Source organism: Felis catus, chromosome B3 (assembly GCF_018350175.1).
Source record: "Felis catus isolate Fca126 chromosome B3, F.catus_Fca126_mat1.0, whole genome shotgun sequence".
Taxonomy (NCBI): domain Eukaryota; kingdom Metazoa; phylum Chordata; class Mammalia; order Carnivora; family Felidae; genus Felis; species Felis catus.
In genome coordinates, this window is record NC_058373.1 from 59,612,608 (window position 1) to 59,630,870 (window position 18,263).

Here is an 18,263-nt window from a genome sequence, read left to right on the forward strand (position 1 = left end):
GGTGTGCAACTGAGCCAACCAGGTGCCCCCAAAATGAAGGTAAGTTAAGGAAATTTTCAGACAACATCAAGCAGAATGACATTTGCATAATAGGGGTCCCAGAAGAAGAAGAGAAAGAGAAAAAGCCTATAAACTTATTTGAAAAGATAATCGCTGAAAATTTACCTAATCTGGTGAAGGAAACAGACATACAAGTCCAGGAAACCCAGAGAGTCCCAACAAAGATAAACCCAGAGATATCTACACCAAGATATATTATAATTAAAATGGCAAAAGTTAAACAGAGAATCGTAAAAACAGCAAGAGGAAGACAACTTATTACATACAAAGGAAACTCCATAAAGCTATCAGCAGATTTTTCAGCAGAAACTTCACAAGCCAGAAGAGAATGGCATGGCATATTCAAAATACTACAAGGATAAAACTTCCAACCAACAATTCTCTACCTATCAAGGTTATCACTGAGAATTGAAGGAAAGATTAAGAGTTTTCCAGTAAGCAAAAGCTAAAGGGATACATCACCACTAAACTGGTCTTACAAGAAATGTTAAAGAGACTTCTCGAACTGAAAAGAAATGGCACTAATCGATAATTAGACAATATGCAAAAGTAAAAATCCCTGGAAAAGGTAGATATATAGTAAAAATAGTGGATCAATCACTTATAAAGCAAGTATGATGTTAAAAAGACAAAAACAATAAATTTAAAACTATATTACTTAGTTAAGAGATGCATAAAATAAAAAGATGTAAAATGTGACATCAAAAATATAAAATGTGGGGTGAGGGGACAAAGAAAATGTAGTTTGGAAATGTGTTCAAAATTAAAGTAGATGAATCGATAAAAAAACAAAATCCAAGTGTATGCTGTCTATAAGAGACTCACTTCAGAAGTAAGGATATAGACTGAAAATGAAGATATGGAGAAAGATGTCCCATGTAAATGGAAGTGGGGAAAAAAAATAAAGCCAGGGTAGCAATACTCATAGCAGACAAAATAGACCTTAAAACAAAGACTGCAATTATAGACAAAGACATTACATAATGATAAAGGTGTCAATCCAACAAGAAGACATACATTTATAAATGTATATGTATCCAACATAGAAGAACCAAGATATATAAAGCAAATATTAATGGACCTAAAGGGAAAAATTGACAGTAATACAAGAACATAAGGGACTTTACCACCCCACTTACATCAATGGATAGATATCCAAGCAGAAAATTAATAAGAAAACATTGGCCCTAAGCAACACACTAGACCAGTTGGATTTAATAGATAGACACACAACATTCCATCCAAAAGCACAGAATACACATTCTTAAGTGAACATGGAACAATCTACAGGATAGATCACGTTAGGCCACAAAATTCAAGAAGACTGAAATCCTATCAAGCATCTTCTCTGACTACAATAGTATGAAATTAGAAATCAATTACCAGGAGGAAACTGGAAAAACCATTAAAATGTGGAGATTAAACAACATGCTAATGAACAACCAATGGGTCATTAACAAAATCAAAGAAGAAATTAAAAAATACCTAGAGACAAATGAAAACAAATACAACACGTCAAAATTTGGGGGGTGCAGCAAAACTATTCTAAGAGGGAAGATCATAACAATGCAGGTCTACTTCAAGAAATAAGAAAAATACCAAATAAACAATTTAACTTTATACCTAAAGGAAAGAGAAAAAGAATAAAGGAAGCCCAATGTCAGTAGAAGGAAGGAAATATTGAAGATCAGGGTGGAAGTAAAGACTAAAAAAAGATGGGGGCGCCTGGGTGGCGCAGTCGGTTAAGCGTCCGACTTTAGCCAGGTCACGATCTCGCGGTCCGTGAGTTCGAGCCCTGCGTCAGGCTCTGGGCTGATGGCTCAGAGCCTGGAGCCTGTTTCTGATTCTGTGTCTCCCTCTCTCTCTGCCCCTCCCCCGTTCATGCTCTGTCTCTCTCTGTCCCAAAAATAAATAAACGTTGAAAAAAAAATTTAAAAAAAAAAAGACTAAAAAAAGATGAAGAAAAGAAAAGATCAATGAAACTAAGAGCTCTGAAAAGATAAATATAGTTGACAAATCTTTAGCTAGGCTAATGGAGAAAAAAGAGCTCTAGTAAAATTAAAGAGGGTTGCCTGAGTGGCTCAATCTGTTAGGCATCTGACTCTTGATTTCAGCTTGAGTTGTGATCTCACGATTCATGGGTTCAAGCCCCACATCAGGCTCTGCACTGACAGTGTAGAGACTGCTTGGGATTCTCCCTCTCCCTCTGTCTCTACCCCTCTTGTCCATGCTCACACTCTCTCTCAGTGCAGCGGGGCTCTGCATTGACAGTGTGGGACCTGTTTGGAATTCTCTCTCTTTCCCTCTCTCTGCCCCCCCCCCCACTCACATGTGGGCTCTCTCTGTCTCTCAAAATAAACTTAAAAACTTTAAAACAAATAAATAAAAATTTAAAAATCAGAAATTAAAGAGAGGTTACAACTGACAAAACAAATACAGAGGATCACATGAACAACTATATGCCAGCACATGGAACAACAGAAAAAATGGATAAATTCCTAGAATATACATTCTTCCTAAACTGATCCATGAATAAATAGGAAATCTGAATAGACTGATTACTAATAAAGAGATTGAATCAGTAATCAAAAACCTCCCAACAAATAAAAAAAAGTCCAGGACCAGATGGCTTCATTGGCGAATTCTACCAAACAAGAAAAATTTAATATCTATCCTTCTCAGCCTCCTCCAAAGAAATCAAAGAGGAGGGAACATTTCCAAACTAATTTTATGAGGGAAGCATTACCTTGATACCAAAATCAGACAAGCACCCCCCCCCCACACACACACACACATTAGAGGCCAATATCATTGGTGAACACAGATATAAAAATTCTCAACAAAATATTAGCAAACTGAATTCAACAATAGATTAAAAGGATCATATACCATGATCAAGTGGAATTTATTCCAGGGATGCAAAGATAGTTCAACATCCACAAATCAATCAACATGATACATCACATTAACAAAATGAAGGATAAAAATCATATGATCATCTCAATAGGTGCAGAAAAGTCATTTGAAAAATCCAGCATCCATTTATAATAACCCTCCACAAAGACAGTTTAGAGGGAATGTATGTAAACATAATAAAGGTCATACATGACAAGTCAGCAGTTAATATGTTGGAAAGCTGAAAGCTTTTCCTTTAAGAACAGGAACAAGGCAAGGATGTACACTCTTGCTACTTTTATTCAACATAGTATTGGAAGTCCTAGACACAGTAATTAGGCAAGAACAAGAAATAAAAGGCATCCAAATGAGAAAGGAAGTAGTAAAACTATCATTACTTATAGATGACATGAGTCATATATAAAATACCCAAAAGATTCCACGAATAAATTGTTAGGATAAATGACTTAAGTAACAGGATACAAAATCAACAAGCAAAAATCCATAGTGTTTCTATATACTAATAGTGAATTATCAGAAAGAAATTAAGAAAACAGTCCCATTTACAATTGCATCAAAAATAATAAAATAGGGGTCCCTGGGTGGCTCAACTGGCTCAGTCAGTTAAGTGTCTGACTTCAGGTCAGGTCATGATCTTGTGGTTTGTGGGTTCCAGCCCCGCATCAGGCTCTGTGCTGACAGCTTAGATCCTGGAGCCTGCTTTGGATTCTGTGTGTGTCTCTCTCTCTGCCCCTGCCCCACTCGTGCTCTGCCTCTCTCTCAAATAAAACATTTTTTTTTTAATCTTAAAAAAAAGAATAAAATATAGGCACAAAATTTAACCAAAAAGATGAAAGACCTGTGCATTGAAAACTATAAGACATTCATGAAAAAAATTGAAAAGGACAAATAAATGGAAAGATACTCTATGCTCGGCTCATGGATTGGAAGAATTATATTGTTAAAATGTCCATACTACCCAAAGCAATCTACAGATTCAATTCAATCCCTATCAGAATTCCCATGGCATTTTTCACAGAACAGTTTTAGAAATAATTCTAAAATGTGTAGAGAACAACAAAAGATCCCAAACAGCCAACGCAATGTTGAGAAAGAGAACAAAGTGGAGGTATCAGCTCTCTGATTTCAAACTACAAAGCTATGGTTATCAAAAACACAGACACACAGAGCAATGGAACAAAATTGAGAGCCCACAGTTAAACCCACATATGGATGATTAATGCATGACAAAGGAGCCAAGAACATACAATGGAGAAAGGATTGTCTTTTCAATATATGGTATTGGAAAAACTGGATCACTATCTTACACCATACACAAAAACTAACTCAAAATGGATTAAAGACTTGAATGTTATACCTGAAACCATAAAATTCCTAGAAGAAAACATAGGCAGTAAGCTCCCCAACTTTGGTCTTACTGATAATTTTGTGGACCAGACTTCAAAGGCAAGGGGAACCAAAGCAAAAATAAAGAGGATTACTTTACAATGCTTCTGCACATTGAAAGAAAACATCATCAAAATGAAAAGGCAACCAATTGAGTGGGAGACGATTTTTGAAAATCATAGACCAGGGATTAATATCCAAAATATATAAAGAACAGAAACAACTCAAAAAACACAACAACAATAAGAACCAAACAACTTAAAATAGGTAGAGGATATGAATAGACACTTAGTATATCTACAGATATGTGCAACCATCACCTCTGTCGGTTTTAGAACATTCATCACAGAGGTCAATTCTTTTTTTTTTTAAGATTTAAAAAAAATTTTTAAGTGTATTTATTTTTGAAAGAAAGAGGGAGAGAGCACAAACTGGGAAGGGGCAGAGAGGAGAGACAGAATCCCAAGCAGGCTCCACACCGTCAGCACATAGCCCAATGTGGGACTTGAACTCACACAGCATGAGATCAGACCTAGGCTGAGAAGCTCATCGGAAGCTCAATGGCCTGCACCACCCAGGTGCCCCTCACAGTGGTCAATTCTTAATCTTCATTTTACTTGGCCTATCAATAGCTTTTGACATAGTTGACCAATCCCTGTCTTCTTGACACATTTTTTCACTTGGCTTTCAGGACATCACACTCTCTTGGTGTTTCTCCTTCCTCACTGGTCATCTCCTTTCATTTGGTTTTGCTTTTCTTCCCCCATGACTTCCTTCTAGAGATTGCAGTGCTCCAGGGTGTAATCTTTTAAACTCTTTATTATCCTCCTGGGTGATCTCATCTAGTTTCATGGCTTTAAATACCATCTATATATTTAGTACTATCAAGTTTACATCTCTATCCCAGACATCTTTCACCATCTCTAAGTTTGTGTATGTAACTGTCTGCTCCACATCCCCATGTGGATTGTAATAGATAACATGTTCAAAACTAACCCTGTTACTCCTGCAGTCTTCCCTACCTCAGCTGATGACTATTTGATCCTTCTAGTTGTTCTGGCCAAAAATCTTAGAGTCATCCTTGATGCCATTTCTCTCTCACATACCACGTTCAATCCGTTACCAAATTCTGTCGGCTGTATACATTCAGAACCCTATCCCTTCTCCCACCTCCTCTCCTACCCCCTGGTGTGAGCTGTCACCATTTCTAGCTTGAATTACTGCAGCAGCCTCCTAACAGGTCATATTGCTTTTAATCCTTGTCCCTCTACAGTCTAGTCTTAATACAGCAACTACAGTGATCCTTTGAAAATAGAGGTGACGTCTTGTTACTCCTCTGCTCAAAACCTTGCAGTGACTCCCCAGAGTAAAATCCAAAGTTCTTATAGTAGTCCACAAGGCCCTCCAGGACCTGATCTGCCCTTGCTCCTTACCTTCTTGATTTCACTTCTCTCACCCTTACTTTAATGCAGTTACATAGGCCTCAACTTTTCCTCAAACACTCCAGGCACACTTCTCACTCATTTACAGAGTTTGCACTGGCCAGTCCCTCTGACTAGAAAGCATTTCCTCCAACTGTATGGTTTGGGGATTTGGTTTCGCCAATCCCCTCACCTCCTTTAGGGCAATGTTCCAATTTCATCTTCTCCCTAAGGCCATCTCTTATCACTTTACTTAATATACAGTCAACCCTCTCCACCCCTCTTGACTTCCTCCTCCTCTACTTCCAAACCCACTTACCTTGCTCTATGTTTTCTTTTATCTATAGCACCTTTTAACATACAGTGTTATTTCTTATGTTTATTTCTTAGCTTTGTCTATAGTGCCTTCTTCCCCTCTGGAATAAGTTCTCCAAAGCAAGAAATCCATTCATTGATGTATCCAAGGATATAGTACAATGTCTGGTACAATAATTATGTGTTGAATGAGTGAATGAAAAATATGGGTGATAGTACCTACTCTAAAATTATTTTAGGGATTAAATTAAATGCAAAGATCTTGACACACAATGGACATCCAGCATGTTAGATTGCTACCTCCCTTCTCCCTTCCCCAAATATCTTTCCCACTTGCCTCCTCTTATAGCATTGTTCCTTCCCTCTTCTCTGAAAAATTTGACAATTCTGGGCTCTCCTTTGAGTTTAAATCCAGGAAAATCCAACAAAAGTCCACAGATGTCATCTGAGAAGAAAAGGAACACTGGGACACCAGCTTTACCCACTGCCACACTGTTAATCAAATTAAGAAACTGTCACACAGAGAAGCAGAAAGACCCAAAGAGATGGAAAGATAAATGTTTTTGTTATTGGAGATTTATTACACCATTTTTTAAAATTACCTTTATTGAGGACTAATTTACATGCATTAAAATATACATATTTTAAGTGTACTGTTTGATGAGTTTTGACAAATGTATAGGTAATCTGATTTGGGATGGAGGGCATTAAGGTCACCTGGGATTATGTAGGTCCAGGGGTTTAACAGAGAGATCCTGGCCAGGAAAGAGAACATCAAGACTCTTGGAAAACATACTCAAACAGAGACAAGTGGAGACACCAGGGCCAACCTGAAATTGTTCCTGGGGTCTCTATGCACCAGGATCTGAACCTCCAGAATGTCTCACAACTTCGTGGCACCTCTTGGCCCTCCTGAGGGAGTGGGCCAGCTGCCTTTCACACCAGTCTCACGTGTATATGCCAGGAGCGGTGACCTGTGACTGAGCCCTCCTTCTCTGCTCTGCAACTCTCCTGCCAATACCCACACCCCTCATCCTCGCCTACCGGTGGGAATGGGAGGGGTCCGTTCCAGACCACGACAGCCAATTTTCACCGCTGCCAGACACCCACCGGGTCTGATTTTCTCTCCAGCCTCAGTTAGAAATCGTCTTCGAGTCCTCGGCGGCACCGCAGGCCGGAAAAAGCAAAAGTGCCGCGCCAGGTGTTGGCATCAGAAATACTCCTTTGGGTCTGCCATTCTCTGGTCCCTGGGAGCTCTTGGCCTCTGAGGTGCGATCTACTGAGCCAGCCCAGCAACCAGGTCCGCTCCCGCCTCCTCAGCTTCTGAAATATTCTAGGGGTTGCAGGTTCAGCTTCACTTAGAGACAGCAACTCCGACTTCAGGTTGGCTAGGGAAACTGAGGCACGACTGGGGATTTTAGGTGAGGGGTCTAAAGTTGGCCGCAGACTTTACTCCTGTAACTGCGATAACCCCTATCGAAAGCCCAGTGTGGTGCGTGCCGATCTAAGAAACCAGTGGGCCGGTTTGCGCAGACATCTGGGGGATAGCGAAGCACCGCCCAAGCGGCTGGGAAACCTCAGGGGTGGCGCTGGCTGGAGGTGGGGCCAGGGGTGGGTCCTGGCGGAGGGCGGGGCCGACCTGGGCTACCAGGAGTGCCAGCCTAGCCCTGTACAGCAGAAGTGGTGGTAGTCGCCTTTGCCCTTGGTTCTTGTTCTGCTTGCGCTCGACCTCGCAGCCATGGAGGCACCCCAGGAGCTTCTGAGTGGGAAGCTCCAACTCTGCTTCACCCCCGCTGCCGGGACCAGCCTCCTGATGCTCAGGCTGAACGACGCGGCGTTGCGGGCGCTGCAAGAGTGTCGGCGGCAACAGGTGCGGCGGACCCCAGGGCCCCATCTTTCCTAGCCTCTCTCTCTACCTCTCGGGATCTCGGGCCTCAGCCGGCGACCCTGGCGAAGGGACCCGGGGTTTGGGGAGTGGCATCCGTAGGTTCTGATCTCCCCACCTCTCCAAGTGAAGCCCGAGAGGCAGGTGTCTATCCCCCCACCCCCCACCTCCACCCCGGGCACCTGACGCCGGATCCTGGGAATGCCACTTCACCTGCGCTCAGCTCGCATCTGCTCTCCCCGCAGGTTCGGCCAGTGATTGCTTTCCAAGGCAACCGAGGGGTAAGTAAGGGCCTAGGTTGTGTGAAAGAGGTGGGGTGCGGGGAGAACAGAAGTAGGCTTTGGGCAGGTGCGGCCAAGGCGGTAAGGCTGACAGCAGTCACCGTCTGAGGAAGTTCCGAGAACTGAACTCCGAGTGGGGCGGAGGGGGCTGCTGGGGTTGTGGTCCCAGGAGGCTGCGGTTGAGGAGACTGTGTCGTCTCATTCTCCTGGGGGACTCAAGCCCAGCTGCACCTGGTGTACTAACGAGCCCCGTGGGACCCATCTTCAATCTTAGGGTTTGGCTAAGGGAAGAATGGCAATGGAAGGAGGGGGAGGGGCTGACTCCATGGGGCTTATGGTTCTCCTTTTGCCTCTAGTATCTAAGGTTCCCAGGACCTGGCTGGTCCTGCCTCTTCTCCTTCATAGTGTCCCAGTGTGGCCAAGAGGGCCCTGGTGGCTTGGACCTTGTGTACCAACGCTTAGGCAGGTAAGGGGGAACCGGTAGCAGGTAAAAAGGGTTTGTGGAAAGTTGGAGAGGCTGATTCCAGAGGTACTTAAAAGTCCACCCTCCTGGGATTTTTTTCCACCACCCCTTTCCAGATCTGGGCCTAACCACCTCCACTGCCTGGGCCCACTCAGGGAACGCCTCACTATTTGGGCAGCCATGGATTCCATCCCTGCCCCATCTTCAGTTCAGAGACACAACCTAACTGACAGTGCCAGAGATCCTGAGAGTTGGCAGAACATAGGAGACTATTCTGAGGAAGACACAGTTTCACAGCCACAAATGGCACTAAAAGAGGTGAGGCCACAAACTGCAGGTAGCTGGAATAAGGTGGGGCACAGCCTGAAGCCCAGAGAGCCAAGTGCCCCTGCCACTTTCCCTGCCAGGTGCCAGATCCACTGGCAAGCAGCCAAAGACAGTCACTCCCAGGATCCTCAGAGGAACACATGGCACAGTGGGAAGTGAGGTACCTGGGGCAGGGTGGGACTAACCTGGGAATCTCTGGAATTGCCTTTCTTTCTAATCTCCACTCTAAATGCTTTAATAAGAGATCTAGCCCTACCTTGGCCTTCATCTCTCTCATTCCCTCTTCAAATATCCTAGAAACCAGACCCATCTTCCAAACAGAGAACCTGATCAGGCACTGCCTTCCTCAGCTAGCCAGAAACATTCGGACAAGGTGAGTTGTCCAGGGATTTTAGCAGCAGATTTTCCGAGATCTTTGTTCGATCAGGCTAAATTTTAAAATTAGGAGCCTTTATTCTGATGCTCCCAGAGTTCATTCTATGAAATTAATTTTCAAGAGAAGTGCAGAATACACCTCTGGCTTACTGTTTATGTGACATTTCCCCCAATAGAAGCGCCCAGCACCTGCAACCACTAGAAAACTAAAAGAAAAGAGGCTCAGAACCCTGCCTTTAGCTCCAAGTCCCCTACAAGCACTGCCCAGTGAGGACCTACAAGAGGGAGATTGGGAGCAAGAAGATAAAGATGAAGACATGGGCTCCAGGCTGGAACACAGTCCCTCAGTTCAAGCAGGTGAGTTAAATGAGAGAAGGGCAAAACTGCTCTAGTTGGAAAAACACCTAATCACTTTTCTGTCCTTTTGCTTCCTTCCTAGACTCTGAATCCCCAAGCCCTGAAGAAGTACCAGATTATCTCCTGTGAGTCCCCTGCTACTTCCAATTTTATCAAGCCTTGTACATAGGAGATATTAAGATAAACTTCCTGTGACCTAGAAGCTTTTAGGGGCAATGAAATTAAAGGTGACAATTCTGCTCCTGGCAGGCAATACACAGCCATCCACAGTGCAGAGCAGCAACGTGCTTATGAGCAGGACTTTGAGATGGATTATACTGAATACCGCATCCTCCATGCTCGTGTTGGGGCTGCAAGCCAAAGGTTCAGAGAGCTGGGAGCGGAGATCAAGAGAGTTCAGCAAGGAACTCCAGAACATAAGGTAAGGACTGGACCCAAGCTGACTTTCTAGCCTTACTGGCCATAAACTCCCTGCTAATTTGCTCAGAAGACTGGTAACCAAAGTGGCAAACCAAGTCTGTTGTGAGAAAAAGTAATCTCTATCATTTGATAGAATGAGATGGGAAGTTATTGCTCTCCCTTCAGAAAACTGGAGTTCTTGGGGCATCTGGGCGGCTCAGTCACTTAAGTGTCCAACTTCAGCTCAGGTCACGATCTCGTAGTTTTTGGGTTTGAGTCCCTCCTCAGGCTCTGTACAGATAGTGCAGAGCCTGCTTGGGATTCTCTCTCTGCCCCTCTCCCACTTTCTCTCTCAAAATAAGTAAGCTTAAAAAAAGAAAAGAAAGAAAACAGTTTTTTCTCAAGGTTCAACTTGGTGCTAGCATTTTCTTTGTTTCAGGTGCTGGAAGAAAAAATAGTCCAGGAATATAAGAAGTTCAGGAAGGTAAGATAAGGTCTGGGAATAGTAGCAAGGTAGAAATGGTAGATCTTTTTTTTTTTTTTTTTTGATGCGGATGCTTTTTCTTTGCAGCGGTATCCAGGTTACAGGGAAGAAAAGCGTCGCTGTGAGTACCTGCATCAGAAATTGTCCCACATTAAAGGTCTCATCCTGGAGTTTGAGGAAAAAAACAGGGGCAGCTGAAGATATCAGAAGGCTCTTTACCCTCTCTCTGCTCAGTGAGATATGAAGGAACAAAGCAACTATAAACTGCAGAGTGCAATTGTCTGCTCTTCTTATTGCTGAGTCCATGGTGGCAAGTACGAGAGCTCTTCTATTCTCTTTAAGATTTCACTTTCATTGTTGTCGCATTTTACTTTTTAGGATGTGGGCACAGTGCCAAGATTCCACAACTGTGCCCAGGAGACTAGGAAGAGTAGCAGAGGCTTGGCTTCTTCATCTTTAGTTCAGCCAAGTCATTTTCAAATCCTGAGAAATGACACCATTCCCAGGACAAGATACCTTGAGAACATTAGAATTTAGCCTGGTAGCCTCCCTAAAGCAACAGTAGAGAGAACTTTTGGTAACAGAGCTAAAAGAACTTGTAATACACCTGGATATAATGGGAAAGGGCTTAGTTGTTCCCCATGTACTAAAAGTGAATTCTTTTACAAACATGGCTAAAAAATGAAAACTGATTGCTTCTGTGTCCTCTGTGTAAGTTTGTATGTTTTCCTTAAACTCTTCAAGGCAATAGTTATTACCCACGACTATCTATTTGTACCATTTCTTGGGTGCTCTGAAAAATCAGATCCCCAGATCCCAGCCCAGGTCTTATGTATTAGAATCTTCAAGGTTATGGTTAGCCATCTTTACTTTTTCAAAGCACTAAGGATGATCTTGCTATATATTTTGCTATTAAGGCTCTATCAAATCCATCTTATAATTGGCAGCTAGAGATTACAACAGGAATAAAGTTCTCTTTTTCAAACCATAGAGGTTGAGGATCATCTACAAATAGGGCTCCTATCTGGAATTATCTAGTACTAAAAACTTTAAATACAGATAGGATTTGGATTTACCCAGAAAACAGGGAAATTCATTTGAACAAAAGATCATGTCAGTCCTATCCTTTTTGTTCCCCACTGTTGCAGAAGAAAGTGGATGCTTCATTCACAACCAGGAATGATATGCCTTTCCCAGTTCCACTGGAGAAGGAAGTTAATGGGCCACACCTGGGCTGTGGGGGAGAGAGGTGCACCCAGCAGTGTCAGCAATTCCTGAAACAACTTGGATGGAACCCCAACCTGATGCCACACCCATACAGGGCATTTTTGGGCAGAGACTAGCCTTGGGAGGTATAAACATGCTCAGTTGCATGACAAGGGTAAACAGTAACCCATCCTTAGGGTATGGGCAGGGCCTGAAACAGACCCAACAAAAAAAGTCCCTCACCTGTTGTAGTCATCAGGCCAGGGGCCTGGGCAATAAACATGTTAAGACAGAAAATGACAAAAGGTAGAATGGATTTATAGGTGATGACTATGGACCTAGTTAGCTGGTCTATAGCAGCACTGACCAATATGGTAAGCCAGTAGCTCTAGGTGTGAATATTGAAATCAATGAAATTTTAAAATGTAGTTCTTAGTTACATTTCAAATGTTCAGTAACTACCTGTGTTAGACAATGAAAATTATGGAACATTGCCAAGATTCCAGAAAATTCTATTGGACAGTGCTGATCTAGAAAATCTTTGGTTCCCTATCTCCTGGAAAAAAGACAGTTTAAAGGGGGCTCATTTATTGTCACTGTTCCAAATGTACAAAAAAAATTAGAAAATAACCCCCCAACTCAATCCCCCCCACCCCCACAACATTACCCCCAACACAAATAATTTTTCCCAAAACCACAAACATCAACTGGTCCTGGTATTTCCATAAACAGTGCAGCTAAGAAACAGTTTAGAGAAAATTTAACGGGATTCAGATTATATCCATTCTGTCCTCTCTGCCCTGAGAGTAATAATCCCATATGGGTCCCAGTCCTCCCCAATGGTTTTCCCATCTCTGGTGGAAGAGTCCTTTTACAAAGTGGCATGTTTGGCTGCTGCTTTAGAGATCCTCCTGTGCCTTCTTCTTCTTCTTGGCTTTTTCTTCTTGAATTATAGGGGGGTTTGTTGCCTCTCGCTGTAGATAGCTAATAAAATCACTTAATTCACGGCCACCCTGAAAACAGAAAGATTACTCTGAAAATTTAACCTTTTAAAGAACCCTGGATTTTTTTTCCCCAATAGGAAGACTTTTGAGTTTACAAAAGCACGTTAGCAACCACATACATTGACTATGAAACTGAAGTTTCCAGTTAAGTAAAATTTAAAGAACTGAATATGTATGTGTATGTGTGTATCTGTGGGGAGATGAGACAACGCACTTACTTCGTATTTCTTTGGGTTTAGCTTCTTGTTGGCTGGAGAGAAGTAGATGGTAGGAAAACTGGGTAAAAAAAAAAAAAAAGTGAACTCATTTTCAGATTCCAGGGTAAGTCCAACATATACTTCCCCAATAACTTTCTGGGAATAACTTCTCTTCATGATTTCTATTTCTGACCAGATACCACTCTCTATCAGTGCTCACAAATCTGTGGCAGTCATGTGGACCCTTGCAGCAGAACTCTAAGCCAAAAAGGCATCTGGTTCCATGTTCAAGTGCAGTGAGGGATCCACTCCCTAAACTATGCCCAATAAATGGTTTGCAAGCTTACTTTTTCCTATCAATTGCCTAGACACTTTTATTAGCTTTTAATCTACTTACCCTCTGACTTCATATGGAGAAGGCACATCATTGGCTGTAGCATCCATCTTGGCTATGATAATATTTGGGTCTTTTCTGAGCTGTTAATAAAAAAGGTTAAACCTTTAAAGTTTCTGGTGACCAAGGGACACTTAGTCAAATCAACACTTAAAATAACCTCATTTTTAAACACCTGGGTAAGTTCTGCTCCAGTAGGAAGTGTAGTGACACTTTACATAATATCTAGCTTTCCAAAGGCATCCCTTTTCTCTCTTGGTTTCTACATATTAAGACTATTTATAGCTACCTTCAAAATTACCTGACTTCTATAAGACATTACAAGGGAAACATAATGGATTCATACACGCCATTACCAAAATTCAGAAGCCTGGATACTTTTAACCACAATCTAGATTGAGTCTGAGGAGTGGAATATCAAAAACAGGTATCTGAGGCACTGCACAGGCTAGAGACACTAGCGGGTCAGCCAGGAGAAAATAAAGAGTAGACAGCTGAAAAAAAAAAAAATCTACCAGGACACAGGTACTGAATTAATTAGGGTAACTAGCCAATGCTGAATTATGTGTCAACTTCCCAACTCAAAATTTATCTTCAAAATATGGTTCAGACTTACCTTCTCTCCCAGTTCTTTATACTTAGGCTCCAGATTCTTACAGTGACCACACCAAGGAGCGTAAAATTCAATCAGCACATCTTTATTTTCATCATTCACTATTTCATCAAAATTCTCTGCTACCACTACCTGGAATACACCAAAGATTCTCTAGTTGGTAAGGCAAGATGAAGAATAAAAATTCACCACATGCTGTATTTGTTTCTGCACCTAAACCCTATCAAAATGTGCTGTGTTGTCCCTGAAAATATGTCATTGAAACCCAAATAGCATCTACAGACTATATTAAAGATGTTTCTGACCATTTTCCAGAAACAAACTCATTCCCAGGTCTGTCACCTGTCAAACTTTGTTCAGTAAGTCATAGGAAATAAGTGCTACCCAACCCTTCCTTAATCTCAAAGCAACAATCTCAAAACTATTCTTAGAGGTTAGCTTGCTCTACCCTGAAGAGTAACTTAGTTCTAATATAAATACTAACAAAAATTCTATGAAGCCGGCACCTGGGTGACTCAGTCGGTTAAGTGTCTGACTCTGGATATCAGCTCAGGTCATGATCTCATGGCCATTAGCCTGAGCCTCGCATTGGGCTCCATGCTCAGTGGAGCTTGGGATTCTCTCTCTCCCTTTCTCTCTCTGCCCCTTTCCCACTTGTGCACATTCTCTCTCAAAATAAATTCTATGAAGATTTTATACTCTTGCCCCTTGGGCATCATAGCTCTGCCAATGCTTATTTTATGACTCAGGGAGAGGAGGACAAACAAAACCAAAAACATGACAGCCAACAAGGTCTTCACTTAGACGAAGCATTTTTGGAATATGAGAAACGAGAAGAAGGGGCACCTGGATGGCTCAGTCGGTTAAGAAATGAGGAGAGTCAATTATATCTCAATAAAACTAAGATCGGGGGACAATGAGGAGAGGCAGCTGCTTAGAGCCTTGGTGAAGCTATGGGCACCTCACCTTTACTGGCCCGTCATTGCTCTCTGGGATGGGCTCAGACTTCAGGTATCTCTTCAGGTTGCCATCAAAATAATCCTGCAGGAATCTTTCAAGAGCCTTGCCATCACGTCTGCAATTGAAAGACAAGGGTCAGGTTTGTTAATCTTCTATTGAGAGGATTAAAAGCAATTTTTTAGTTTCATATTCTAGCTCCAGTTTCAAGGTTAGAAACTGGAAGTTAAAAACAGGAGGGCCTTATCTCTCAATATGCAGATCTACTGACTGAACAAAAAACCCAACCACCTCCTATATTTGTAGCATATTCTTTGTGAATCAGAAAGGTCAGAGATGGAAGAAACACTGGTTTTCTGGAAAGTCGCTTCTGCAGAACCAGGTCAGGTCTTTTTTGCTCTGAAAAATACCACCTATTTACAGTATCTTGTTTTACTGATTTCCTCACAAGGAAGACTTTTCTCTCCAAGTCTCAGAAAGTGAAAAGTCCTAATTTTCTGGGGTTTTAAGATATTTCCATTCCCTGAGTTCACTTTAGGCCAGTAAGTATTCAAAGAAGAAAAGACATTTTACAGGGATGAGAGGGGGTTGCAATGGTTTGAAATTACATCAATCTCAAAGAGACCATTCAACGTTCTCGATGTACTATTTTTAATGGCAAGGTAGAAACAATCATGTAAGTATTCCAAGCTGCCATCCTTTTGCTAATTTTCAGAATTTATTAAGGATTGTGATCCTTAAAGTCCCTAAAATTAACTAAGAAAAATGACAATCATACATCTTGGCTAGAAGACCTATCTTCACATTCTAACGTTCTTCTTTATAAATTCTCAGTAGCGTAAAAGGCTTTACATTTCTTTGCAGAATCCACCCCCAAACCCACATTAACTTGTAACTCACGAAAACTCCTCCTGCATGACAAACTTCTCTCCTTTTGCAGTTCTGATAGCAACAACAGGAATATCTCCAGCAGTGCTTTCCAAGCCAAAATCAGAAAGTTCATGGCTAAAGGTTTTGCGGCTAGCTACAGCAAAGCTGAGTTTGTTTCCAGCATCTAGGAATTTCTTTGCTACCATCATCACTCTGTGGGAAATAAGACATATTTACACCAAGATTTATACCATGGTGGTAAACCACTTCTGAAATCAAGAAGCTAGAAACCAAAGACTAAATTTTACAGTCCACCAGCCCTCTGGAATCAGTCTAAACTACATTCTTGGCCACTGACACAGAATCATGGTACACTGTTAGGTCTTACTGAATTTCACTGCAAAACTGGTGGTACCAAATAGTCCATTCCCAATGAATCTTGTTATACTGTAATATAACTAAAATATTGCAGGCATAACGACTGATCTGAAAAGAAAATTTATAAGGGTAAAATGCTCTAAGAATCTTGATGGGCAAATAGGCACAATATTTTAAACAAATTCTAGATCACATTTGCATTTTTACTGGGAGGTTAGGAATCAACTATGTAACAGGCAAAGGAATACCTATGGAAGATATGCCCAACAGATTATGTAAACAGTTTATGTTATTTGTCCTTAACAGCTTCAAATGTGGTTTTCAGGAGCCAACTGTTCCCATTCTAACTGGCTGTGACATCATACACTGTAAGAGGATATTTAGAAGAAAGTGTTTACATATTAGGCAAACTTGTTTATGAAAGGGAAAAATTATCCTTATTACCTGTTTCTCCAGTAGTTGGAACCTTTGGCATTCTTTTCATAGTCCACATCATAGTAAGCTACAAGTAAGTCCTTCCCCTGCATCAAATCTTTATTGTCTTCTGTCATGTGAGGGCAGATACCAAAACTGAAATAAATAATCCATTATCAAATCTGGCAGGTTCAGCTAGGTTATGGAATTATCACAAAGTAACTGATAGCACTTAGAAAAGCAAAAGAAAATTCAACGTAAAGAAAAGTACAGAACAATATACCCTCTAAGAGTTCTAGGTTCCACACATTACTGCTTTAATATAAACTTCAACTATTATTGTTCAATCCTTTGAATGAGGCTATTTAATCCAAAACGTGGGTCTGCTTAATAAATGAGGTAAGCAAACTAAAATGAAGCCAAGAAATCCCAACCAAGATACTCACATGTTTTCTTGGATAAATTTTTTAATCTTGCCACTGGTCATTTTCTGTTCTACATATGCCACAGTCTTGTCCTCAAATTTGTTCATCAGATGTGAAGGACGGAACAAGGTGATACCCCTTAAAAAGAAGGTATTAGTAGTAGGTAGGCAGCAGGAGGACAGTCTTCAATCTTTTATTTAAAGCTCAGACCATCTACTCTTGCTGCTTTCACTGTCACCATTTAAGCACATAAGGACTCTTTTCTGGGACCACAGACTTGGCAACATGACCACAGACTTGGCTAACCACCTTAATCTCAAGTGCAATCATTGGATATAGTTTAATAAACCCTGAGTTGGAAAGTTAGGAGACTGTGGTTCTAATTCTAGCCCCACCATGATCAATGGAATCCTTTTGGGCTTCAGTTTTTCCATCAATGCAAAAAGGGATTTAAGGGGGTTAGAGTAGAGGACTAATTTCCAAACCTTTAAAAATAGTAACAGAACCCAACTTACCCCCAAATTCCAAGATGCACAATAAAGCAGAGCTTGCTCTTACTGGAAGGTAACTTGCCCTGCTTTCCCACATAGAGAATTATTTCACTACAGAAAATACCTTTAAGATTCCTTCCAGCTGAAAAATTCCAAAGGTGGGTATACAATTATAAGTAATGTTTAGCTTGAGTTCATCCTGTCCTAGACTTCTCTGTCCCAATAAACCAAGTTTTACCAATTTTTTTCTTGCTGGTACTATTTTGCCCCTCTACCTAAACCAGCTTTCCTCATTCCACTGAACACTTGAAACAAATTCCTTCTTTAATTTCTAAACTTGTTCAGCTAAAACTAAACCCCAATTTGGTCTGAGTCACAGGTTTATATCAAGTATCACCTTTCCCAGAAAATACCACTATTTTAACTACTAATCTCTCACCTCTAGGTTCACCGTCATTCATTCCTCCTCTCCACGCTGCACATACACCCACACAGAATTTTATCACTTGTTTTTGGCTAGGTATCAGCACCTTTATTAGATTTTTTTTTTTTTAATGTTTATTTTTGAGACAGAGAGAGAGAGAGAGAGAGACAGAGTGCAAGCAGGGTAGGGGCAGAGAGAGGGAGACACAGAATCTGAAGCAG

The 18,263-nt window shown here is 41.3% G+C and overlaps 2 protein-coding genes across 5 annotated transcripts in view; one reads left to right on the forward strand and one right to left on the reverse strand.

Moving 5' to 3' along the window:
- On the forward strand, window positions 1-15,158 carry ELL3 (elongation factor for RNA polymerase II 3). 4 transcript variants are annotated; one of them, XM_019832550.2, is made up of 12 exons: window positions 3,931-7,968; window positions 8,229-8,264; window positions 8,621-8,730; window positions 8,844-9,045; window positions 9,135-9,214; window positions 9,352-9,427; window positions 9,606-9,786; window positions 9,869-9,911; window positions 10,036-10,207; window positions 10,625-10,669; window positions 10,757-10,790; window positions 11,818-15,158. In XM_019832550.2, coding segments are annotated over exons 1-12 (1,113 nt in total). In that variant the 5' UTR covers window positions 3,931-7,836; the 3' UTR covers window positions 11,820-15,158. The 4 variants fall into 4 exon arrangements, with proteins under 4 accessions (XP_006932643.1, XP_019688109.1, XP_044915358.1 ...); XM_045059423.1 differs by lacking the exon at window positions 11,818-15,158 and adding an exon at window positions 11,048-11,361; XM_006932581.4 differs by lacking the exons at window positions 3,931-7,968; window positions 11,818-15,158 and adding an exon at window positions 1-39 and having other exon boundaries at window positions 10,757-11,361.
- Window positions 12,619-18,263, reverse strand: part of PDIA3 (protein disulfide isomerase family A member 3) — a 25,823-nt gene continuing 20,178 nt past the window's right edge. The window contains exons 6-13 of the mRNA XM_003987221.5: window positions 17,149-17,265; window positions 16,733-16,858; window positions 15,941-16,123; window positions 15,050-15,158; window positions 14,087-14,215; window positions 13,474-13,553; window positions 13,098-13,155; window positions 12,619-12,888 (exon numbers count right to left, since the gene is read on the reverse strand). Of these exons, the coding sequence (XP_003987270.1) occupies window positions 12,775-12,888; window positions 13,098-13,155; window positions 13,474-13,553; window positions 14,087-14,215; window positions 15,050-15,158; window positions 15,941-16,123; window positions 16,733-16,858; window positions 17,149-17,265 (916 nt within the window). The 3' untranslated portion in view covers window positions 12,619-12,774. The remainder of the gene's footprint in view (window positions 12,889-13,097; window positions 13,156-13,473; window positions 13,554-14,086; window positions 14,216-15,049; window positions 15,159-15,940; window positions 16,124-16,732; window positions 16,859-17,148; window positions 17,266-18,263) is intronic.